Here is a 27,549-nt window from a genome sequence, read left to right as displayed (position 1 = left end):
TCGAAAGTTCTTAGGTTTATAACCTCTCTCATCCTTTGCAACATGTCCGTCGCAGAACTGTGTTGCAGTTCGATGTTATTAAAGAGTTGGTCTAACCTTTGTCGATCGGTTAGGTCTCCTCGCTTAAGGATAGAACGTTTCAGTGTTACGTAAGTTTCAGAAACATCACTAGTAAACATACTAGGTGTTACGTACCTGTCGAATTCCCGCGATAGTGACTTGACTACTGCGAGGAATTGTGCACGTGTGTCGTTCACGCCGTGCTCGTGGAAGTCGGCTGCTGCGTAGCAGAACCAGGCTTTGATATTGTCGGGCCAGAAGGGCATGAGTTGGAACGAGGGTGGGGACATAGTCTTAATCTTAAATACCTTGTGGGTCTGTTCAGTCATAGGGGAAAATTAAGTACAAGAATACACGGGTGAAAAATATATAGATATCTAAAAACGCGGGGAAAAATATCACAATGTATAAAAATTAAGGTAAAGCAATAATATATAGAATCCCAAAATGGAACAGACTCACAGTTTACGATTTGGTGTGCCAGATCACGTCGGGCTTACCAATGAAGATGGCACAGGTATTCAGTGTTTGACAACGCTTTTACCAGTAACACCTTCTAATATAATTCGTACCCACGAGGAGAAATCAAAAGACAGAATCGAGGAGATCAGAAATTGTATTTGACGATTGCCAATATATCGGAATTATCTGATCTAATCTGGCTAGCGATTGCAGTAGCAGTTGAGCTCGGCGTTCCCACACGTGATCTGGTGCGGATGCACGATCGAGCGCCTTCAGCTAGATGAGTCCACTAAAACTAATCTGGTCAGCATCCAATGTCGAAATCTTACAGAGTTATTTCTTTTGGGGATTTATTTACCGCTACACCTCCATTTAGAATTCTCTTCCAACCTAAGTGACCGCAATCGCCTTAGTGTATAGCTTGAAGAGGAGACTTGAAAAACAATTGGAATAACATATTCCGTTTAGTCTTCCATATTGTCTGCATTACCAACTAAAAAACTTATTTGTTTACTTTTCGAAACAGTGGTCTTCGCCTAGCATTCGAATTTCATCTTTATTGTTTTTCACACTGTCAGCAACCGGCCTCCTGTCTGGTAATTTGATGACTACTTGTACCCATAAATTCTGCTGTTTCGAGACAAGCGCACCCATTCAGACTACCATATATATAAACCCTCGAATAGCTACCGAAATGACTAGAATTAGAAGAGTCAAGTAGCTAGACAGCCGTCCATTTGACACTACCAAAGATTCTGAGTTATACTGAAACAATAAGGAATGAATTCAAAGGAATCGATCGGCTTATTCGAGCCTCCCACAAGGATATTGGATATTGAAAAGACCTTCTTACCATTTGAACCATTTAGGTTGTTTTAGGCGCTCGAGGCGTATGCGACCTGTAAAATGCCTTTTTACGGTGTTCGAGTCGGTCGTGGCATCGGCGTCTTCTCGAGTTGGTGAGTCCCATTAAGTTTTTAACTAAGAAGTAATTGGGTCTGAGTGCAAAGACCTTGTAAAGGGCTACTCTGGAGCTTGCTTTAAGAAATTTACTTCCTACGATGAAGCTATAAAGTTTATTGGTAGTTTCAGTTGCTCCCCGTTAAAAAAATTACTAGAAGGTGGACATGAGGTCGGAACCGTACTCTCGAAAAAGCGAAGGATTGGAAGCATGAATGACGACCTGGATGGTCGAGGTATGGCTTTTAATTGCTACACATTGAGACAGAAGATCGATTACCGAGCAAGCTATCTCCTGAAGAGCATTACATCAGTAGCAACCATGTTCCAAGCACTCTGACATTTTATCATGGTAATCTTTTATTAGTATTTAGGCCAGCAGAGATTTAGATATCCAATGCATGCTAATATTTCAGCTTTTAATCTGTCACATCTATCCCCAAGACTACGTGTATTTTGTTAATGCTTCATCCATTCTTTCAAGATGGACTGATTCTCACATGGATCTTAATCCTTATGTATCTACCACTGGAGAATTGATTTGTAAACTCTTTATATATCTTGTGTATTTAAAAGCATAATAAGTGCTGATTTTAAGAACGTCAAAACTAGTTCCTCATATCTTGCAGTCCCAACCATTAGATATCAATAGTATTAAATAGTGATACTTGTTAATGATTCCTGGTTGTTACTCTAATATCTGCGACTTGAAATTCCAGGCTAAGAAGAATGTTCGTGCGTCGATTTATCTAGACAACGAAAAGCCATGTATTTCAAGGATTTTATAAACTAACGGTTCAGTAGTAGTAACACTAAATAGTAAATGCCGAAATATACTTAAATGGTTAGTTGTTGTCCGGGCTTTGTAAAAAAAATGTACGAATAAAGTGAAGATAATATATCGTAAACCTGTGTTAATCCTTCATGTGAACATAACTATGAAAGCCTAAGTCTTGAACTTACTAGTTAAGCCGATACTAATTGCCCAGATAGCGTTTTTCTGTCTTCGGGTGCTCTGTGGGGTCAACGGGGCCGCGCTGCGTTCGTCGGATTGGTTTGGTGACGGCCTCAGCGATATATAGGTTCCGATTCACATTTGTATATTAAGGACAGATAGCCTACGGCCTATGTTATTCCTTTTCTAGTATGCTTCTATGAGTGTCTAGTCTCCTCTTGAATGGGTCGATTGAAGGTGCGGACACCACTGCTTCGCGTAACAGGTTCCAAGGATTGATGACTTGGCGTCAAAACCTGTATGCCACGGGTATTTTGTTCGTTCTTGACTTTTCTACTCGCCTGCTATGTCATCTTAGATGTCCCAATCTAGTGGGAAGAAAACGAAGATAAGAAAGAGTAAAGTGGTCTAACTTTTCAAGCCGTTCTTTGTATGGTAAACCCCGGAGTTCCGGAATCGCACGGGTAGTTACCCTATGTACTTTTTCCGGGATATCCGAGTCACCTTTTAAACAGAGGCTTGCAGCCTGAACGCAGTTTTGAAGCTTAGTTTTCACTAGGGTTTTGTATACTGTAGTGAACATGGCAGTATCTAACTTGGTGAATGCCCATCTTAAAGCCCATAGGGTTCTAAACCCCTTAGCTGCAATCTCGCAGCAGTGGCCTGTGATCCTAAGATCATGACTCACTGTCACCCCAAGATCCTTGTGAGACCGAACCACCGGTACAGGCACTTCTCCTATGCTGTACCTATTTACCTTTGTATCCCGAAAGTGCATGTAGACATACTTTGTTGTGTTGATAGGCACCATCCACTCTTTAGACCAGGTAGTCACAATATCTAAGTCTGCCTGAAGTGCGCATGCATCGGCGTCACCTGTTATTTCTCGCCAGATCTTTACATCATCAGCGTATAGTAACATTGGGGACTCAACTATACTTGGGGCGTCATTTACATACAGTATGAATAGTAAAGGACCTAGGACAGAAACTTCCAGTATTCCACTAAGTACTGGTCTACAGTTGGAGCACTTGGGATTCACTCTTACTTTCTGTCTACGACCTACCAGGAAATCCTTAATCCAATATAGGAGGGGTCCGACAATGCAAAGGTTTTCCAGCTTCAAGAGCAGTCTATCTGTTGGCACCTTATAAAATGCTTTGCTGAAGTCTATATAGACAACATCCACTGATTTTCCATTGTCTAGAACCTTTATCGATTGCTCCCTTGCTATAAGGAGGTTTGTTGTGCAAGATAAACCTTTCCTGAAACCATGTTGTTCGCTGTTTAACAAGTTGTTGGTTTTCACGAATGTCATTATGGTCTTTTCGACTATTCTTCCCATTAACTACGACAGTGGTGAGGCCGACAGATCTTTAGTTCGATAGAAGTTGTCTTGGTCTTGTTTTATGTATTTGAGTGACGATTGCATCCTTCCAGTTCGTAGGTAACACACCTTGGCCAAGTGACATATTGAATATCACAGTTAGTGAGGCTGCAATATATTGTGCAATTTGTCTCAGGATTTTGGGTTGTAGTTCATCCGATCCTGTTGACTTTTCCATGTCTGAGGTACTAAGAACTTTAAGTACATCATTTCGATCAAAGCACACAGTGAACAGACAGTTTGTTGACTTTCTATTTGGGCCTAGTTCTTCGTCTAGAAGACTAGTAAGTGTAGTAAGATGTTATAACACGCTAGCGCCATTATAATGATATAAAATCTCAAACTAAATGTTAAATGGTCTTAAACTCAACCTCATCACCTGCTTTGATTTGGAGATTAATTGGTGTTATTAGCCCCAGGTAGTATGTGGATTGGGTTCAGTACTTAAATTTGCATGTGTTTTGTGGTTAGTACAATTTATACCAAAGATTAAGGTTGGAATTCCTTCGTATCTTCCTGACGATGTACGTTCTTATATAGTAGATTGACCCTCTGTATTTACTACATTGTTCTCATTAAAGTAGACGTAGTGCAGTTCTGATCTTTGTGAGTTGGATTTTGTAGCTTCAGTTGGTAGAATATTAGTTTTAGTTCTGTTGTTCTGCTGTCAATAGTAAATCTTTCAGCGTGCAATAAATTAGGGCTGTAATGTTCATAACTAGACACAACAATATAGCTTCTTAAGTTGTTGGATCAAAAAATTGTAGTTATCTGCAGACACAAAATCAGTTAATAATTTGACATACTCAACCATGTTGGAGAATCGCACAACATTCAAATCCGGAAATTGTTACGAAAACTTTTGGTTAATCATAGTTTGTTCTTATTGTTATTCAGACGAATGAACATCGATACAAAGAGGCACCAAAATATGTATGCGCTTCCAAAGTCATTGCATTTGTGTCTGGAGTGGGGTACTGCCCGGATGCCCAAATCGAAGCCAATGGTTTTTCTTCCGACTGTTGCTGCTACCTTGACGTGGTGGTTGAGCTTGCCTATCGTAATGAACCAATCGAGCTATACTGGCTGGAATAATTGTTCCTCAAGCCCCTACCTTACCAGACAGGCCGGTTGAAGAACGACAAGACTGAAAGCAGCAAACCCAAGGTCCAAGGGCGAAGTTATACTGCTACCTGTACAGAGGCATGATGGTAGCATGATGTTTCCCTCAAACAGCCAGTATAACAGTGATGTTGCCTTCCCACAAGGAAGGGTAGGGTTGGAAAAGGTTGATCCTAAAAGCGCACACCTCACCTTACCCCATGGATTTTCATCTCCAGCGGTGAGGTCCCGACAAGTACGGAGCTAACACTAAAACTACTCGAATAGGTCGTGTGTAACCGGCCTCAAGCAGTTGTCCGTTGGGCACTGCGGTCACACTATTAGGTTACTAAGACCATCTCTAATCGAACTCGCTTTTCAGGTACCTCTAGAAGAACCGTTCCACAGTGTGGGCAACCGGGGAGTGATAACCACCTTCATACCTCTAACCGCACTCAAGATCACAGGTGGTTTTCTTAGAGGGTCACTACCCGAGCTTTTAACCTAGAAGTCTAATCCTCAAAGCGATGGAGCAGCGTTATGAGATGTGGTCCTATGGTAGTCGGTGACCAACAATAGGTTCATGTGTCATCTCAAGTTTCGGCGTATGTGGAAATCTATCAGTATTATTTGACTCCATTGTTAACCTCAACGGTTTGATATTATATTAACTGCTACACCCCTGTCGTATTCCGTAATGTAGCCGTCAATTATGACTAGTAAAGTCAAACATGGTGCTATGGGCATCTAATCAACAATCCCTATCAATTAGTCTAGATATCATGAAACTATCAAGTAAGCAGCTTTGGGTGAACAAGACATTATGTAATAAGTTAGCTCCAGTCGATTAAGAGTGGTTATAAATACTTACTTAGGGGACGAACCGTGAAAAATATAATGGGTGTTGAATTAAAACAGCGCTATCATATAGTCATGCGCTGTTTAGTCGGTTGCAGAACTATTTTCCTTCATACTTCAAACATTCAATACGCTGTTATTCTATTCTTATTCCGCGATTTTGTGTACATTTTCTCTTACTGGCGGTTCCGTGTTACTGTTAGTATTGTTTTCAGTTACTGGGTTTTCTTATAGTTGATTTCGCATTCTCCATGTCTCCTTGCTTATCTGTACAGTCCGTCTTTCTGTTATGGTTATATCTTGGAAAAATATCTCTACTCAATTAACCTGACTTGATGCATCTAGAAAGCCAGCCAGTAATAGTCTGGTATAATATTACCTAACTCACCATAATGTTATTATTTTCTTAAACATGGTACTTATTTATTTATTTATTTTAACACAGATATTGGTACAAGAAGGCACCAAATACATACGCGCCAAACAAATCTCATTTGATTTGTGTGAGGGCTGTGGTACTGTCCGGGTGCCCAAAACGAAGCAGGTGGTTTTCTTAGAGGGCCATACCCCGAGCCTTCGATCTAAAGGTCTGATCCACAAGGCAGTGGAGCATCGTAAGGAGATGCAGTCCCATGGTAGCCGGTAACCAACAAATGGTTCATACGCCATTTGTTCCTTCAGGATACTGGAGCTCATGTGCACCATTGGTTTGGAATCCGGTTAAAGCGCCGGACATTCGCTTTTCGTTCTCTCATTTTCGTAAACAACACCCCACCACGTGTAGTAAGCAAGTTAATGGGAATCTATATCAACTTACTGACATTGTTAAGTAATTAAACCTATTTGTCGTTTCACGATTGATATCCTTTTCCTCTCTGTCTCTTAACCAGATGCATCATGCCCGCGACGTGTGATGGTCTATACTGATGGTTCATGTAACGGTGCACATGATGATCGTCGTGCTGGTTATGGTGTTTACTGGGGGCCCAATCATCCATGGTAAGCATCGAATTGGCTCTTATCATTCCAAGGAATGTCTCTGAGCGGTTGGAAGGAGAGCAAACAAATAATAGAGCAGAAATTGAGGTAAACTTTTATTTTGATAATAATTGCTTCTAAATATCGTCCACATTTATTTAAAAAGTTTCCTGTAACTAGCTTATTATTAATACTGGTATGTAATAAAAGATGTGACCTTGAGCTTCAGGCTGTCAAACGTCTTCTCATAGTAAAAGAAGTTGATGTATAGTGACGAATTCCATTCGATCGATTGTTAAACGACGATCCGTAGTGTCGCAACCTGGTCTGTGCACGATCGATTCTTACGGAATCCAGCCTGTTGATCTTGAAGTTGGACGTCTACTGTATCTTCCACTCGGTTCAACAACACTGTCGAAAACTTTTCCTGGTACCGATAGTAGTGTGAAGCCTCTGTGTTTCTAACACTTGCTGAGATCCGCTTTCTTTGGTATCTCGATGAGATTTCCTTCTTTTCAGTCTGTCGTCACTTGTTCTTCCTCCCAAATCTTTATGAATAGAATGCGGAGCATGTTTGCAGTTACCTCTATGTCTGACTTCGATGCTTCAGGTGGTAGATTTTCAGAGCGTGCTGTTTCCCCACTCTTGATTTGTCTGATGGCCATGTTGATTTCCTCGACCGTTGTGGAATGACATCTATGGGAAGGTCTGTGTATTTTGCTTCGATGTCTGGTGAGTTCAGTGAGACTGATCTTTTCAAGAGTTCTTCAAAGTGTTCTACCCATCTGTTCCTCTGTTCCTGAATCTGAGTGATTGGCATGCCTTCTTTGTCCTTGACCGGTCTCTCTGCTTTACCATATTTCCCTGACAGTTTCTTCGTTGTATCATATGGTTGTCTCATATTTCCTTCTCTTGTAGCTTTTCCCCTCTGTCATTGCTAGGTCTTGCACATATTTCCGTTCGTCGGCTCTAATGCCCTTCTTCCTCGACCGAAGCTGCTACCTTGACGCCGTGGTCGGGCTTGCCTATCGTGATGACCCAACCGAGCTATATTGGCTGGAACATATGTTCCTGTAGGTTCTACCATGCCAGGCAGGTCGATTGGTGAACGGTAAGACTAAAAGCAGCAACTCAAGGTCTGAGGGCGAAGTCGTACTGCTGACTGTAGAGAGGTGTGACAGCAGTAAGGTGGTTCCCTCGGACAACCAGCATGACAGCGATGCTGCCTTCCCACAAGGAGGGGTGGGGTTAGAAAAGGTCGACCCTAAAAATGTCACACCTCACCTTACCTCACGGATTTCCGTCTCCGGCGGTAAGGCCCTTTGAAAAACGGAGCTAACACGTCAAAAACCTTCCACGAAAAGGCCGTGCGCGACCGGCCTCAAGTAGTTGTCCCTTGGGCTCTGCGGTCACTCTCCCAGGTCGTCAAGACCAACACTAATCCAATTTCCTTTTCAGGTTCCTCAAGAAATACCCTTCCACGGTGTGGGCAGCCGGGAAGTGACATCAGCCCTCATACCCGTAACAGCACACGAGACCAAGTTGGTCACATTCAAATCCTTCCTACACCTCCTAATACCTCTCTTATCTCCATGACTAACCCTCCTCACGTCTCTTTATCACCTCGAACCGCTAGGGCAAACAATTCGAGTACGTGGAACGCTATTCCTGGTCTCCTGAAACCACGCTCTAAACTACACGTAGGAGTTTTTAACGTACGAACACTGTGCCAAATAGGACAACAAGTTTCCTTAGCTGGGACTTGAGAATCTCGCACCATCGATGTGTGCTGCGTCTCCGAAACGCTCATACAAGATCCGAGTAGCGTCATTCATTTGACCTCACCATGCCAAAATAAAGAACCGACTCGATTTACGCTTCGTGTATCTGGAAGCCCTGATTCTGCTTCCCGTGGCCTCGCCGGCGTAGGTATAGCATTGAGTCCTAGGGCAGAACTAGCTCTCTTAGAGTGGATCCCAGTAGACAGCCGTTTGTGCGCTGTCCGACTGAACGGAACAGTAAGAATCCGGAAAGATAGGGACACTCTTCGTCGTTTCTGCCTATTCTCCCACTGACTGCAGCTCAGATGATGTCAAAGATGAGTTTTACAGAAAGCTCTCCGACCTTCTCCGAAAAGCTAGGCGCTCTGATGTAGTAATAGTGGCCGGTGACTTTAATGCTCAAGTAGGTAAACTAAGCGATAGGGAAGGACACCTAGGTGGATCTTATGGTGTCGTGGCTCAAAGAACAGATAATGGCGACCATCTGTTGCAGCTATGCTCAGATAACCGCCTGTTCCTTGCAAATACTAACTTTAAGCATAAGGAAAAACATATTTTAACATGGCGACCCCTAATTCGTCCCAACGTTGGACCCAAATAGATCACATCGCTATCAGCCACCGATGGAGGGGCTCGATAGAAGACTGTCGCTCATTCTGGAGCACATGCTTAGATTCAGATCATGCTCTAGTGCGAGCGCGTATTTGCTTGCGTCTTACTGGACGTAGGAAAAACGCTGCAAGGAAACCTCTTAGGGGCCTACTTAATGATAGTCAAGCTAAGAGTATATTTCAGGAACAACTAGGAAAACAGTTAGGCAGACATGTATGTGATGCTCACCCCGATGCAGCATGGAATGATATCCGAAAAGCTGTGGCGGCGGCGGTAAGTAATAGCAGACAATTGTTCAGACTCGTTAAGGAAACCGGTATTAGGAACCCGATCGTTAGCGAAACAATCTCAGAGAAAGATGGACATCTTATACATTCTCAATCCAGGAGATCGGATCGATGGGCAGAACACTTTAGGGATCAGTTCAACTGGCCTTCAGCCACACTTTGGTTTCCCACGATCTCTAGTCAACCTGAATGGCAAGTTAATGTAGGTCCTCCGTCCCTTTACGAAGTTGAAAAAGCCATAGGAAATCTGAAACGAGGGAGAGCACCAGGCCCTGACAGGTTTACTCCTGAGATTTTTAAGGATGGTGGTCCAGTATTAGCAATGAGATTAACCGAGGTCTTAGGTAGAATTTGGGAACTGGACGTAATCCCATCTGACTGGTCTCAATCACTGATTGTGCCAGTCTATAAGAAAGGACAAAAGTCCTCTTGTGACAATCACAGAGGAATCAGTTTGACTAATATAGTGTCTAAAATATTAGCCTCAATAATGCTTCAACGCCTAATCAAAGCTCGTGAAGAGCAGATTAGAGAAAACCAGGCTGGTTTTCGACATGGACGTGGTTGTATAGATCAGATATTCACACTACGTCAGGTTCTAGAACACAGACACACATTCAGACGCCCCACAATGGTAGTATTTCTCGACCTTAAGGCGGCATTCGACTCTGTTGATCGTGAGATTCTATGGCAGTGTTTGTCACTGAAAGGAGTACCAAAGAAGTACATTAACCTTATAAAGGCTCTCTACTCGAACACAACTGGTAGAGTGAGAGCTTATGGCGAACTGTCATCAGAATTGATTACCTCAATTGGTGTTCGTCAGGGCTGTCCACTCTCCCCATTCTTGTTCAACTTTGTGGTCGACGTACTTTTAGAGATAACGCTCTCCTCATCTAAATTTCCAGTAGTTGAACTTCTACCAGGAGGTTCACTTGTTGACTTAGAATATGCCGATGACAGTTCTGTTCGGTGAAGACGCTGACAAGATGCAGAGTCTTCTGACCACTCTAAGCAACAATGCAAGCATGTTCGGGATGGGATTCTCTCCCTTGAAATGCAAAATGTTGCTTCAGGATTGGGTTACATTGACACCCGAACTAATGATAGGGAGTGAAGTAGTTGAGTGTGTCGACCGCTTCACTTATCTTGGAAGTCTCATCAGCCCTTGTAGTCTGGTGTGTGACGAAATCTCAGCACGGATACAAAGGCTCGACTAGCTTTTGCCAACTTGCGTCATTTATGGCGTAGGCGAGATATCCGTCTATCAACCAAAGAACGTGTTTACTACGCAGCAGTTCGTCCCGTCCTACGTTATGGCAGTGAAACATGGCCGGTAACAGTAGAGGATATTCGTAGGTTACTAGTATTCGATCATAGGTGTCTTCGAAACATTGCTCGTATATCCTGGGACCATCGAGTAAGTAACGCAGTTGTTAGGAAACGGGTATTAGGTAAGGATGGCAAATCAGTTGATGAAGTAGTGAAACTTCATCAGTTGAGATGGCTGGGACACGTGTTACGTATGCCCAACCACCGACTACCTCGACGTGCTATGTTCAGTGGTATAGGAGTAGGTTGGAAGAAAGCTAGAGGCGGCCAAACCAAAACATGGCACAAGTCCATGAAGTCACTGACAAGTAGACTGAGTCATGTTGGTAGGTGTAGACTACCTGGTTGGGGACCACGAGATGATAGCCACCGATGGTTAGAGACGTTGAATGACATAGCTCAAAATCGTTTGCAATGGTGCAGGTGCATCCACTCCTTGTGTTCTCCCAAATTCTAATCTTGTGAATTCTTCATGTCTTGTTTTCTCTTCCCAAATTTATTTCACTGGACTATACTCCTTGAATAACACCTTCAAACCCTAATGTTTCCGATTGTTGCTCATACTTGTACTACCTCTACGACTATGGGATTTGAATCGACCACTGCATCTGTGTGCTAATGTGGTGCGGCAACTCGAACTGATGTACGTACGTACGAGGTTCTGTGTTGTTACTGACTGATGCCCTTCTTCTCTTGCTTGTTTACTTTTGTGTATTCGGTCTGTGCCTTGACTCTTTCTGTTCTTGTTTGGCTGTTGTTATTTGCTGTCTTCTTGTTCTTCCTTTCTTGAATCCTGTTCAAGGGTTCAATAGAGATTCATTCCTTATGATGATGCATTTTGCGGTCCAGCACCTCCTGACACGTCGAAGTTAGTTATTCCTTGTTTTTTCCCCAGTACTTCTCCATAGTAGTTTCTTCCAGTAGATCCTGTAAGGCTTGGCAGCTGTTGTTGAGAGTTATCCTGAATTCGTTGAGTTTGTCAGTATATCGAAGAAAGACTGTACTGAACCCTTGTAATGCTGTTTCCCCAGCTGTCCATTGCTTCTTTTGCTTCAGTTTTATTGTAGCAGTCACGATCAGGTGGTGATCTAAAGCTATGTCAGCTCCTCTCCTGGTTATCACGTTTCCCATTGACCTTCTGAAACTTTTATTGATGCAAAGATGATCGACCTGATTCTCTGTAGTGTGATCCGCTGAGAGCCATGTAGCTTTGCGTTTGTGGGGAAATGTTGTGCCGCCTATAACCTCTTTGTTGGATGCACATAAATTTGCAAATATGTCACCATTCTCGTTCCTTTATCGCAGTCCATGTCGTCCCATGATATCTTCATATCCGGTGTTGTCCATCCCAACTTTTGCGTTTAGGTCTCCCATCAGGATGTTCACGTCCTTCATTGAGCACTTCGCTATGATCGATTACAGCCTCTCATAAGACTGATCGTCTTCATTGTTATCATTGGTGGGTGGATAACACTAGATAGTATTGATTGTGATTCCCTTCTTCTTTATTTTGAAAAATGCTTTGATGATCCCGGATCCATCAAACTCCCACCTTTTAAGCGTTTTTCGTGCTTCTTTGGACAGCATTAGTTCAACTCACTGCGTGTGCGAAGTACTTACTTCTTCATGACCAGAGTACAACAGCATCTCTCCTGAATCCAATTTTTTCTGTTCAGTTTGGGTCCAATGGGTTTCGCTGATTCCGAGCACCGTTGAGTTGTATCTCCTGATTTCCGTAGCCATTTGATTAATCCTCCCGGGAATTACAGCAACCCTAGAAGAGCTACAGGTGTAGTTGCATACAAAGTTAGACACCTGAATTGTTCCTCTGGAAATAAGCTCAATTTAAAAGTTTTGCATTGGTTCCTAACAAATGTAGCATATGAAACAAATTCTTCTTCAGGTCTTTTATCAATTCTAAGAAAATTATATCGCAAGTTAAATAAAGAAGTCTGAGTAGTGAAAATCTCTGTTAATTTTTGTACATTAGGATCAAAAGAAAAATGTTGGGCTTTTTTGGCAAGATAAGATTTGAATATTTTTTATGTTCAGTTACTCCAAGTTTCTGAAGTAGATTTCTCACCTTCGAAGTGTTACCATGATGTGTAAAATCATTTTGGAAAATTTCTTGATATCTCTTGAACCGTGATTGAAATGTGATGCAGAATTATGTGATAATAAAGAAAGATATGAATTGAGGAAAAACGACAATGATATAATGAAATTTCAGAAAGAGTTGAAATAATGAATGACTCAATAAAAGGATGTAACGTTACCAGGGCAAAGAAAGATTTTTTACTTCTTCTTTTTGGATAAATAGATCTGGTTTTAGACGTTTGATCGATATCGCTTCAGCAGATTTTGGAAGATTGGAGTTTGATTGTTTATTAATCACCTTGAAGGGCTTCAGTGTATCGACCTGATGTCATGTTTCAAGATGTCTTGAGATTGCACTGTTGAATGCTTCTAATTCATTTGACCTCGGATTTTTCAGAATATGTTCTTTGAATCGGACGTAGACTCTCCTTCCTGTTGTACCAATGTAACTGCTTTGGAAGATACATGTGATTTTGTATACATAGTTGGTGGTAATATGAAAGGAATACCTATCGACCTTTGTGTCAAAGAACATGTTGTTTTGGATAGGACAATCAGTTTAGCTGCCGGATAAGTTCTTTTCGATGCAGTTTTTAGCCTCACACTGATTGACCCTGTCACATCATCACCTTTGAATTGAAGTTGAATAAAAATAGGTTTTTTTGTTTACTGTAGTTTCTTTAGGTCTTTTATCTTCATGTTTTGTATATTTCTCAATGAATTTCAGGGGTATCCGTTGTTTCTTAAACACTTATTAACATTTATTCTTTCCTATTCTAGCGTATCGGCAGAACATATACTTTTTGTTCTGTGTAATAGTGTTTTAACAAGTGCCTTTTTGTAAGTGATTGGACGAAAGCTATTGAAATAGAGATAAATCTCATTCCATGTGTCTTTCCTGTAAACCGGACGTTGAACTGTGCCATCCTTCCTTCGTTTTATTGCGATATCGAGAAAATGGAACTTGTTTTCATTTTTATGTTCCATAGTAAACTAGATATTTTTATGGGCTTCATTGAAAAGTTTCCACAGATTTGTTGCATGTTGTGGATTATTACAGACGATGAAGGTGTCCTCAACATACCTCAAATAATACACCACTTCGTCAATCGCGGGGGCGGCCAAACCAAAATGTGGCATCAGTGCTTGAAGTCACTAACTTCCAGTCTGAGCCATGTTGGTAGATGCAGACTACTTGGTTGGGGTCCGCGTGACTTGAAACATCATCAGTTGAGATGGCTGGGACACGTGTTACGTATGCCCAACCACCGACTACCTCGACGTGCTATGTTCAGTGGTATAGGAGTAGGTTGGAAGAAAGCTAGAGGCGGCCAAACCAAAACATGGCACAAGTCCATGAAGTCACTGACAAGTAGACTGAGTCATGTTGGTAGGTGTAGACTACCTGGTTGGGGACCACGAGATGATAGCCACCGATGGTTAGAGACGTTGAATGACATAGCTCAAAATCGTTTGCAATGGCGCATCTACTCTTTGTATTCTCCTAATTCTAATCTTCTGAATTCTTCATGTCCATTATTTTCTTTCCAAATTTATTTCACTGGACTATACTCCTTGAATAACGATGCTCCACTGCCTTGTGGGTTAGACCTTTAGGTCAAAGGCTCGGGGAGGGACCCCCTGAGAAAACCACCTGCTTCGGTTTGGGCACCCGGGCAGTATCACAGCCCACACACAAACGATGAACTCTATAGCAACTACTTTTCTCGCTCCGAAAAACAATCAATCGATTCAAATAATTATCATTACAATTATTGTCATTATTAATACTATTATTATTATTACTATTATTGTCATTATTATTATTATTATTATTATTATTATTATTATTATTATCCACATTATTCACCCTCTTTTATACTTATACAGCGGCTCGTCTTTGGTGGAAATCCGACTGTATCTAAACGTTCTCGAGTCACTGTCCGGTTGAAAATTGTATGTTACCATCGAATACGAGGACTGAAGCAGTTTTTCTGAAACCACGTGCGCCATTCAAACTGGCTGCCTTCAACGTTCGCACACTTATGCAGGTCGGACAACAAATAGGGCTGACTATGTCTTTAGAAAGTCTTAATATCGATGATTGCTGTCTGTCCGAGACCCGTATTCAAGACTCTGGCAAAGTACTACAAATTCGCTCTTCATCGGTCGCTTCGAAAAGCTTGTATTACGTGCGTTTATTTATTTGAACACATGAATATTGGTACAAGAGAGCGCCAATATATATGCGCCACACAAAACAATGAGAATTCGAAGAGAAGTAGAAAAAAAAAACTAAGGAGCGCAAAAGAAAAAGAGAATAATGACGAAGAGATTGGAGTAAGGTAGTGTGGTAGTAACGACGGAACGAAAAGGTACAATCAGAAGAAATCTTTCAGGTAAAGGAGACACAACCACTTTTTATGAAGAAAGTAAAAGAAGGTTACAGCAGGATCGCCACTGGCTTCTATTCTGAGCCATATCTGATAACGTCTCTAGCCACTGTGTAGCACAATCTCTCAGACCCCAACCAGGGAGTCGTGAAGGACCAACACAAGCCAGCCCTTTGCAGCTTTCTTTCATACCACGACACCATGCCATGCACCGACCACCTCTCCGATTTTTCCAACCAGTCCCAGAGTCGGCAAATAATGCACGACGTGGAATTCTCTGGGACGACATTCGGAGAACATGTCCAAGCCACTGAAGTCGGTGTTTCAAGATGGTGACACCAATTGAATTATCATCTCTGTGCCCGAACACACGATGCCGAACCTCTGCATTACTAACATGGTGTTGACACTGGATGCCGGCAATTCTTCGGAGACAACGATGATCAAACACAGTCTTCTAACATCCTCAACTCGGAGAGGCCAGGTGTCACAAGCATGGAGTAAAACTGCTCTCACCGACGCGTTGTACATCTGAACTCTTACAGTCAGACTTACATCACGAAGGAGCCAAAGATGGCCCAGATTGGCACAAGCCGCTCTAGCTTTCACTATACGTGCATTGATCTCATCACTCACGCCACCACCAGCACTTATGCAGCTACCCAGATACACGAACTTCTCGACTACTTCTATCTGCTCACCATCCAGGGCGAAAACAGGATTAGAATCCTGTCAGTCTTGTAGAAGTACTTTGCACTTCGGAGGTGCAAAGCACATACCATACCTACGGACACTGATTGCCAACTGATTAAGTGCGGATTGCATGGTTTGGGCATTATCGCACAGTAAGACAATATCGTCCGCATACTCAAGGTCGAGAAGTCTTTCTCCAGGCAACAGATCCACACCACCACTACTTACATTCATCAGAGCTGTTTCCAGAATGTCATCGATGGCAAAGTTGAAGAGGAATGGTGAGATTGGGCAACCCTACCTAACCCCACTACTCGAATGGAACAATGGAGAGAGGTGGTTGTATGCCCTCACTCTGCCTGAGGTGTTTTTATATAGGGCTTTTAGGATGTTAATAAACTTCTCAGACACACCCTTCTTCAATATACAATCCCAGATAACAGTCCTGTCCAACGAATCGAAGGCAGCCCTGATGTCAAGAAACACTACGATTGTTGGCCTTTGATAAGTATGGCGATGTTCTAACATTTGGCGGAGGGTGAAGATATGATCAATACATCCTCGAACAGAACGAAAACCAGACTGCTCCTCGTGAGTCAATCTTTCTCGGGTTTTGAACAATCTACAAAGTATAACAGAAGCCAATAGCTTGGACGCAATCGGAAGTAGACTTATCCCTCGATAGTAGTTATAGGAACAACGAGAACCCTTTTTAAAGATAGGGACAACTATCGACTCATTCCATGACGTTGGTACACTCTCTAGTTCCCAAACCTTTGTAAACAACGTCGTCAATTCCTTAGTCAAAAAGTCACCACCATCTTTAAAAAGAGCCGGAGGTAAGTCATCTGGGCCAGGTGATTTGTAACGCTTCAAGAGTTGGAGTTCCTTGCGGACTTCCTCCTCATTTGGTGGATCAGTCGTCATCGACCATGGAGGGCAGGACAGTCTGACCGATGTTGCCGGAGCAGCAGGCCAGTTGAACTGCCCTTCGAAAAATTCTGCCTATCGTCCAAGACGTCGATGGATGTTAGTGATTGGCATCCCATCATCGTCGACCACCAGGCTTCTCGGTCCTTACGCAAGCTTTGCCCAATTTCCTTACGTAATATCCTTCGTTTATGGTCAAACTCACGGTCACCCGGAGTAGACGGACGGGCTTCACTGAGTTGTAAGGAACCAGGAGAAACCCAGTGCTTATAAGCGGGACGTTTCGCAAACCCACAACTGACTGTTCCCGCCATTTTCATGGCGTCATGCAATTGCAACCAATGCTCATCTATACTTTTCCGTGGAGTGGTAGCTAGCCTAGAGGCTAGCTCGGTTCGATACTTACTTGCAACAGAAGTTGCAACCAGCTTGCTAACATCAATCTTTTGGTGGTGGTCACTTCGTTGGCCACTGAAAAGTAAGGTAAGATTGGCGCAGACCAAGGCATGGTCAGAGTCCAGATAGGTACTCCAAAAGGAGCGGCAGTCTTGTACACAACCACGCCAGCGGTAGCTGATCGCGATGTGATCAATCTGAGTCCAGGCTTGAGATGCAGAAGGAGGATGCCAGGTGGCACATCGGCGATGACTGTGCCGAAAGTTAGTGCTAGTCAGAAACAGGTTGTGGTCTGTGCACAGTTGCAGTAGACGGTCCCCGTTATCTGTCCTGCGACCAACGAGTCCCCATCGGCCACCTAAACGACTCTCTTCTGTGCCTAGACGCCCGACCTGAGCATTCAAGTCTCCGGCTAGTACTACAATATCTGTCGAACGCACTTTCTGGAGAAGAACTGATAACTGGTGGTAAAACTCGTCGTTGATTGCATCCGGGCTGCAATCTGTCGGAGCATAGGCGGAGATGACGAGAAGACATCGTTTCTCACGCCGATTTCTTCTCACTTTGATGGAACTTTCTATTCTAACAGCACATAACCGACTGTTAATGGGGATCCAATCGACTAGTGCTGCCTCAGCTCTAGCGCTTAGTGCGACACCAACGCCAGCAAGACCAGACGAAGATGCCACAGGGTCTCCGGATAAACGCACGTAATACAAGCTTTTCGAAGCGACCGATGAAGAGCGAATTTGTAGTACTTCGCCAGAGTCTTGAATACGGGTCTCGGACAGACAGCAATCATCGATATTAAGACTTTCTAAAGACATAGTCAGCCCTATTTGTTGTCCGACCTGCATAAGTGTGCGAACGTTGAAGGCAGCCAGTTTGAATGGCGCACGTGGTTTCAGAAAAACTGCTTCAGTCCTCGTATTCGATGGTAACATACAATTTTCAACCGGACAGTGACTCGAGAACGTTTAGATACAGTCGGATTTCCACCAAAGACGAGCCGCTGTATAAGTATAAAAGAGGGTGAATAATGTGGATAATAATAATAATAATAATAATAATAATAATAATAATAATAATAATGACAATAATAGTAATAATAATAATAGTGTTAATAATGACAATAATTGTAATGATAATAATCTGGATCAATTGTTTGTTTTTCAAAGCGAGAAAGGTAATTTCCATAGGCATAAAGAGTTCATCAATTTGTGTGTGGGCTGTGATACTGCCCGGGTGCCCAAACCGAAGCAGGTGGTTATCTTAGGGGGCCACTCCTCGAGCCTTTGACCTAAAGGTCTAACCCACAAGGCAGTGGAGCATCGTAAGGAGATGCAGTCCCATGGTAGCCGGTGACCAACGATTGGTTCATACGCCATTTGTTCCCGCAGGATACTGGAGCCCATGTGCACCATTGGTTTGAAATCCGGTTAAAGCGCCGGACATTCGCTTTTCGTTCTCTCATTTTCGTAAACAACACCCCCGCCACGAGAAGGCAATGAGTAGGAAATCCCTGGCAGAGGCTGTATACGCGTGGCCGTGTGAGAGTATTGCGAAACTTCATGTTTAAGTAAGGCATTTAAAATCGACTGGTGAGGTAGTGAATTTTCATCAACTGAGGTGATTAAAACACATGCACAATCACTACCTACTTCGACTCATGATAGTGGGTGGTGTAGGGTTATGTTTGAAGAATGCCAAAGGTTACTTACTTACGCCTGTTACTCCCAATGGAGCATAGGCCGCCGACCAGCATTCTGCAACCCACTCTGTCCTGGGCCTTCTTTTCTAGTTCCATCCAACTCTTGCTCATTTTTCTCATGTCTATTTCCATTTCCCGGCGTAATGTGTTCTTTGGTCTTCCTCTTTTCCGTTGGCCTTGAGGATTCCATGTGAGGGCTTGTCTTGTGCCGCAGTTGGGTGCTTTTTTCAATGTGTGTTCTATCCACTTCCAGCGCTTCTTCCTGATTTCTTCCTCCGCTGGGATCTGGTTTGTTCTCTCCCACAGTACGCTGTTGCTAATAGTGTCCGGCCAACGGACCTGAAGTATTTTAAGTAGACAACTGTTAATAAACACCTGTATTTTCTGGATGATGGCTTTCGTAGTTCTCCAGGTTTCTGCCCCATACAGTAGAACTGTCTTGACATTTGTATTGAAAATCCTGACCTTGGTGTTGTTTGACAGTTGTTTTGAGTTCCAAATGTTCTTCAGTTGTAAATATGCTGCTCTTGCTTTGCCGATCCGCGCCTTCACATTTGCATCAGATCCACCTTGTTCATCAATGATGCTGCCCAGATATGTAAAGGTTTTTACATCTTCCAAATCTTCTCCGTCAATTGTGATTGGATTGGTGCATGCAGTGTTGTATCGGAGAATCCTGCTTTTCCATTTGTGTATATTGAGACCTACTGCTGCTGAGGCTGCTGCCACACTGTTCGTCTTCTCCTGCATCTGTTGTTGCGTTTGGGATAGAAAAGCCAGATCATCTGCGAAGTCTAGATCGTCTAACTGCATCCTAGATGTCCATTGTATCCCGTGTTTCCCTTCAGATGTTGACGTCTTCATGATCCAGTTGATCACCACGAGAAAGAGAAAGGGTGAGAGTGAGCAACCTTGCCTAACACCGGTCTTCACTTCGAACGACTTTGTCAACTGTCCTCCATGCACGATTTCGCAGTGTAATCCATCATATGAACTCTGTATGATATTGACTATCTTCTGAGGCACGCCGTAGTGTCGAAGAAGTTCCCATAGTGTTGTTCTGTCCACGCTATCAAATGCCTTTTCGTAGTCAATGAAGTTGATGTAGAGTGATGAATTCCATTCAATTGATTGTTCCACAATGATTCGTAGAGTTGCGATTTGGTCTGTACACGATCTATCCCTACGGAATCCTGCCTGTTGGTCTCGAAGCTGAGCGTCTACGGAGCCCTGTTGAAGACTTTTCCCGGTATTGAGAGAAGAGTGATGCCCCCGTAGTTATCACACTTGCTGAGATCGCCTTTCTTCGGTATTTTGATCAGGAGTCCTTCTTTCCAGTCTTTTGGTACTTGGTCCTCATCCAAAATCTTATTGAAGAGAGTGTGGAGTATCCTTGCAGTTGCCACTACGTCTGCTTTTAGTGCCTCTGCTGGAATGTTGTCTGGTCCTGCTGCTTTGCCACTCTTGATTTGTCTGATGGCCATGCTGATTTCTTCAATTGTTGGTGAGCCAACATTGATTGGGAGGTCCGTGGGTGCTGCTTCGATGTTGGGTGGGTTCAGTGGAACTGGTCGATTCAAGAGTTCTTTGAAGTGTTCTACCCACCTGTTTTGTTGCTCTTCAATGTTGGTGATTACCTTGCCTTCCTTGCTTTTCACTGGTCGTTCTGGTTTGCGGCGATTTCCAGAGAGTTTCTTTGTCGTGTCATACAGTTGTCTCATGTTTCCTTCACTTGCAGCCTTTTCCGCCGTCGTTGCTAAATCTTCCACATATTTACGTTTGTCGGTTCTGATGCTCCTCTTCACTTGTTTGTTTACTTCTGTGTATTCAGCTTGTGTCTTGGCTTTTTCTGCTCTTGTTCGACTGGTATTGATTGCTGCCTTCTTGTTCCTCCTTTCTTGAATCTTATCCAGTGTATCAACAGTGATCCATTCCTTGTGGTGGTGCTTCTTGTGACCCAGGACCTCATGACATGTTGAAGTGATTGCCTCTTTTATCTCCTTCCAGTTGCTCTCCACAGTAGTCCCTTCTCCAATGAGTAGATCATGAAAGGCCTGGAACTTGTTGCTGAGGACTATCGTGAATTTGTTGAGTTTGTCAGTATCCCGAAGAAAGGCCGTATTGAACTTTTGTGATATTGTCCGCCCCGTTGTCCAGTGCTTCTTGAGTTTCAATTTCATCTTGGCGACCAGCAAGTGATGATCTGATGCTATATCAGCTCCTCTCTTGGTTCTCACATCCTCCATTGTCCTCCTGAACGTTTTGTTGATGCAAATATGGTCAATTTATTTTTGCGTGGTGTGATCCGGTGAAGTCCATGTGGTTTTGTGTATGCGTTTATGTGGGAATATGGTGCCGCCTATGACCAGCTTATTGAAGGCACATAGATTTGCAAATCTCTCACCATTTTCGTTCCTTTCTCCCAGTCCGTGTCGTCCCATGATGTCTTCATATCCAGTGTTGTCCGTTCCAACCTTAGCATTGAAATCTCCCATCAGAATGGTCAGGTCCTTTGTTGGGCACTTCTCGATGATTGACTGCAGCCTATTGTAGAGTTGATCTTTAGCGTCTTCATTGTAATCGTTGGTAGACGCATAGCATTGGATGATGTTCATTGAAATGCCCTCTTTCTTTGTTTTGAAGGAAGCTTTGATGATCCTTGGTCCATGAGATTCTCATCCTATAAGTGCCTTTTGTGCTTGTTTGGACAGCATCAATGCAACTCCTTGTGTATGTGTAGCATTTTCTTCTTCATGGCCGGAGTATAACAGGAGTTCTCCTGAAATTAGTCGTTGTTGTCCAACTTGCGTCCAATGTGTTTCACTGATCCCAATTACCTCTAGGATGTATCTTCTCATTTCTGAAGCAATTTGGAAGGCTCTCGCGGTGTCCCACATTGTACGAACATTCCATGTACCTAAATAAATGGTTGCTCTGGTTGTCAGAAGGAGCATCGGCCTCGTGGCTTCCGAAGGAATTCGGCTTTCATCATGAGGCGTCATAGTTCTTCTAAATGAAGACTTTCTGACTCCCGGGGCAGAGTTTAAGTGGTTTGAATATTTTTTTCTGGTTAGCGTTTTTTAGCGAGTTAGTTTTCTACGGGATGGGGACGCTAACCCCATGCCCAACCCTCTTCCTTTATCCGGGCTTGGGACCGGCAGTAGTCCCCGGAGGGACTTCAGGCAGAGTTAATGCTAAAAGTAGTCAACTAAAAATGTACCATCAGTTCATGAATTCGTTGACTGTTGAACTGAGTCGGGTTATTAGGGGCAAACTACCTGGTTGGGATGCGCATGATTATTGTATCTAGTGGTTGGAGATGTTGGGTGACATAGCTCAGAGAACGTTCGCACTAAGATAGATGCATTCACTTTTTGCTTTACTCTACATATCGACTTTTATAATTGTTTTATACATTTTATTCCACTGATTCTTCTCGAATCACATTGCGTATATCTAGTTTTTTTTTCTATTACTGGTGTTACTACTTTTGCTGCTCTGCTTTTTGTTTTGGCAGTTTCATGCCGCTTTTGTGATACGGTGTAGCAACTTGAAGTGATCCCCACATGTGCCAAATTCTACGTTGCTTATGACTAACTGACTGACTTTTAGCTGTCTTATATTTTTGATTCATAACCTCAGTCGGTCAGTCAAATGCAACATGGAACTGGAACCTGGCACCCATGTACATCGGTTCAAGTTGCCATACTCCATTAGCACAGCGAAATTAAACTTTCAGGACAAATCGCAGAATAGTAGAGGTAGTAACAATATTAATGCTATTAGATCATAACTTAGTTTGTAGTTATATCCGTAGTGCTTTCCGAGTTGCATTACTCATATATTTAATGCACATTGACCAAAATAAAAATTTATAATTAAAAAAATGCCTTTTTTAAAATTAGGCGGTGATATGTGCAATTAAACAGGCACACATTGGTGGTATTACTCATTTGGGAATAGTTACTGATAGTAAATTCGCTCAAAACTGTGCAACAGAATGGGGTCAACGATGGGCGCGAAATGCTTGGAAATTAGCCAATGGTGAAGATGCTAAATTAAAAGAACCAGTTAAACGATTACTTGGAGTTATCGCTGAATCAGGAATTGAAATAATTTGGGTAAATTGTTTTGCTTTTTAGTGTGGATTCGCTTTCTTCCTCTTAACATAATTATGAAGTAATCGTGTTATAGACTATAGCGTTATATCATTTATTGAGTAATATGGATAATCTTGTGTATCTTTTATCATTTACTATCTTTGTCAGTGTTTGTGGGAATAATCAGCATCAACTATTTGATATGTCGGATCGTACTACTGTTGATGTTACCATTGTTTATATTTATCCAGTTGATCCCATCGATTTTTATCTCGTAAAAGTTATTCATGTGATATTTGAAAACAGATAATATGTTTTTAGTGCTTACAGAAAGGCTGTATATGACCAAACTCACGTAGTTTTTATTTGAGCTCTGAGGTTAAGCTCCCAGGTCGTTAAGATCACCTCTAACCCAGTTTCTATTTCAGATACTCATCATGGTATTGCCATTGGGGCTTATAGCGCCTCTGTTACACCTTTGTTTACGTTTAGTTTTGCCAAGTCCTTCACTTAAATAACAGATAGTGCTATTCGAATAGTAACAGTTTGATATCTTGGTATTATTATTATTATCACGTCTGTGTGAAAGTATATACGTAATCGCATGTGACAGCTTACGTACATATCCCTCTTTCTAGCTTAAATGTTAATTGCTTAAATTGCTCGATGTATCATTCGCTTTCCTACATATATGTGCTAGAATCTTATTAATTCATTCGATTCTTTATTCACCTGAGAATTCGCCCGCATTAGCACTTGTGCTCGAATTCACTTGATGTACTTGTGGCTCAATGATCTGTGCTATTCAACGGTAAACTGTGGTCGGCGCTTCGTGTTGCCTTCTTAAATTCGCACACCATTGGAATTTATTTAATAACGGTTATCAGGACGATTGATATGCGAAGCCTAAGGAATTATCTCGATGATAATCCGCTATAGGCTAACGTACATACTTGCCAAGTTCTGTGTTGATGATGATTTACTTACTGATGTATTTGGTGTTTTAAGACAATCAGTTGAAAACACTATGTTCTATGCCTATTGGGACTCATCATCTAGCCGTTCGTATTCCTAAAGAAATCTGTACTTCTCTCGAGATTTGAACTTTGCTTAACAGTCAAATATTTTAAGATTTAGCAGTTCAAGCCACAATAAACTTATGGAGTCGGCATTTCTACAATGATTGGTGATTGGATTTGATAGTTAACAAGGTGATCTCGAGTACTGTATGTGGAAGTTTTTCATTTCCAAGTTGCTCACACCATGAGTGGATACTTCTTAAAGAAATTAGATTAGTAGTGGTTTTAGAGACCTGCAAAAGTGACTACAGACCCCGAGGGACAATTGCTTAATGGCAGGTCACTTGCGGGTACTATGAAAGCCTTACCTTCATCGTCGGGATCAGTGTAGTAAGATGGAATGTACTGCTTCTAGGACCGATCTTTTGTAATTTTTTCCTTCCATTGCGAGAAGGTAACACCTTCGTAGGTGTTGGTTTTCTAAGGAAAACACTTTACTAAACTAAATATCTGAAAAATATAAATGAATATATTTCTCTATACATTGACGTAACTTAACAAGTAACCATATGCATTTTATTAGGATTTCATAATTTATCATTAATTCAGTAGTTAATCAAATAATCAGATCAACCATAAATTTCTTGCTTGAACTGCTTCAATACGTACATTTTGATTGGGATCATCAGCTAATTGATCTAAGAATGGTAGAATATTGACATCACGATGACGACTAATCAATTGTTCCGGGAATAATTTTATAATGCTGCACAGACAACGAGCGATAATTAAACCTGAATAAGTTAAAATATTGATATTTCGTTCATTTTCCTGATCAAACATTACAGTATCGTTAATCTCCTGACAGTAGTCACAACTTTATCCTGCCAACAGTATGTGAAGAGTAGTGATGCTACTACTTGACTTTTCAAATCAAAGTAGGTGAAATGAGATTAGAATTTACTTGTTATTGATTGGAAGCTGAGGTATTTATAATAACTAAATCACCATCGCTCCACAAAAATGTATTAATCACATTTATCTGGTTAACTAATTATAATGTTTTTTTTCTTTTAATTATCTAAGCAATGTTGACTACTTACATGCAAAGCCAGTTATATGTTGTTGTCAATCGATTGATTGATCAGTAGAGTTAATTTAGTCACACAATATTTCCTAATATATCATTCGAAAGTATCGAATAGAATCTCGTCGAAATATTTTATCGTAAATATGTTAACCGAAAGAAAAACATGTATACACAATACTGTGTTTTAAATTCCCACTCCGTATTCACATCTTTTCCATTATTTGACATAGATGGCTATGAACAAACGAACTTAGTATTTACAATTGCTCGACCACTGAGTAGTGACTGATGTTACTTATTTCAAGTCCTTTTCAGTGCTGATCAAATCCTATCAATCAAGTTACAATCTGGCCACTAATCTGAATGACTCGATTGTTCCATTGTTCTCCCTTGTTCCATTCACGCGGTGGGGTTAGACAGGGTTGCCTAACCTCACCATTCCTCTTCAACTTTGCCATCGATGACATTCTGGAAACAGCTCTGATGAATGTAAGTAGTGGTGGTGTGGATCTGTTGCCTGGAGAAAGACTTCTCGACCTTGAGTATGCGGACGATATTGTCTTACTGTGCGATAATGCCCAAACCATGCAATCCGCACTTAATCAGTTGGCAATCAGTGTCCGTAGGTATGGTATGTGCTTTGCACCTCCGAAGTGCAAAGTACTTCTACAAGACTGACAGGATTCTAATCCTGTTTTCGCCCTGGATGGTGAGCAGATAGAAGTAGTCGAGAAGTTCGTGTATCTGGGTAGCTGCATAAGTGCTGGTGGTGGCGTGAGTGATGAGATCAATGCACGTATAGTGAAAGCTAGAGCGGCTTGTGCCAATCTGGGCCATCTTTGGCTCCTTCGTGATGTAAGTCTGACTGTAAGAGTTCAGATGTACAACGCGTCGGTGAGAGCAGTTTTACTCCATGCTTGTGACACCTGGCCTCTCCGAGTTGAGGATGTTAGAAGACTGTGTTTGATCATCGTTGTCTCCGAAGAATTGCCGGCATCCAGTGTCAACACCATGTTAGTAATGCAGAGGTTCGGCATCGTGTGTTCGGGCACAGAGATGATAATTCAATTGGTGTCACCATCTTGAAACACCGACTTCAGTGGCTTGGACATGTTCTCCGAATGTCGTCCCAGAGAATTCCACGTCGTGCATTATTTGCCGACTCTGGGACTGGTTGGAAAAATCGGAGAGGTGGTCAGTGTATGACATGGTGTCATGGTATGAAAGAAACCTGCAAAGGGCTGGCTTGTGTTGGTCCTTCACGACTCCCTGGTTGGGGTCTGAGAGATTGTGCTACACAGTGGCTAGAGACGTTATCAGATATGGCTCAGAATAGAAGCCAGTGGCGATCCTGCTGTAACCTTCTTTTACTTACTCCATAAAAAGTGGTTGTAACTTCCTTAACTGAAAGACTTCTTCTGGTTGTTCCTTTCTGTTTCCCCCATTATTATTATTATTGTTATTATTTCACTACCATACACTAATCTGTAGTCGTTATTGTTCTTTTTTTTTACGCTCCTTACCTTCTTGTTTTTCTCTTCCCATTTTCATTGTTTTGTGTGGCGCATATATATTTGCTGCCCCCTTCTACCAATATTTATATGTTTAAACTGAATAATAGATAATCCATTTCATCATTCCTTATATTTCAAATCCTTCATTAACATGCTAATTTTTCTGTAAAATGGTTTATAAGTGTGATTTCGTATGTAACAAGTGTCAAGTCATTTAGTTTATCAGTCAAGAACAGTTTTCATTTTAGATACAAAAAGCCTATTCTTCCAGGGTAATGATCTTGTCTTCTTATATCAACTCGTTTTAGGGTTTTAGTCAACAATTTTATGTTTTTTGTAATCAATACTAGGTCATATTACACCATTGCATTTCACTATGCCGACCGATATTTTATTTCAATTTATTTTCACGATGTTAAACTTCGCTTGTTCATCGAACTGTCCTCTATGATAAATTTATGGGGAATTGGAATGAGCAAGTATGTGTGTGTGTGTGTGTGTGTGTGTGTGTGTGACTAGAAAACTTCTACCCACTTTATGTCTAGTACGCACCCCAAATATTTCCTGTTATTTCATTGCTTCTCCCTTTGTTTCTCAATTCGTTTTTTCTCTATTCTAATTCAGTACCATGTTCGTGGTCATCAAGGTGTACACGGTAATGAAGAAGCAGATTTGTTGGCTAATATTGGTTCTAGTAAACCATTACCAAAGAAATAAACAAACGAGCAAACGCGCACGAGAGAAATCGTTCAATCTTTTGTTGTAAATAGTGAAAAAGAAGGGAAATCTATTCATGTTTAATAAATCTATGCATAAATCATATGCCACACTAA

General features: G+C 41.9%; 1 protein-coding gene across 1 annotated transcript; it reads left to right on the top strand.

The window, feature by feature from the left end:
* Positions 1-1,234: 1,234 nt before the first annotated feature.
* On the top strand, positions 1,235-27,549 carry RNASEH1 (Ribonuclease H1). The gene is made up of 7 exons (XM_051212888.1): positions 1,235-1,481; positions 1,512-1,604; positions 1,641-1,718; positions 1,754-1,834; positions 6,674-6,869; positions 22,899-23,114; positions 27,341-27,549. The coding sequence occupies exons 1-5, from the start codon at positions 1,415-1,417 to the stop codon at positions 6,784-6,786; spliced, it is 432 nt and encodes a 143-aa protein (XP_051068813.1). The 5' UTR covers positions 1,235-1,414; the 3' UTR covers positions 6,787-6,869; positions 22,899-23,114; positions 27,341-27,549.

Source organism: Schistosoma haematobium, chromosome 3, assembly GCF_000699445.3.
Source record: "Schistosoma haematobium chromosome 3, whole genome shotgun sequence".
NCBI classification, from domain to species: domain Eukaryota; kingdom Metazoa; phylum Platyhelminthes; class Trematoda; order Strigeidida; family Schistosomatidae; genus Schistosoma; species Schistosoma haematobium.
This window is presented reverse-complemented; position numbering and strand designations above follow the sequence as displayed.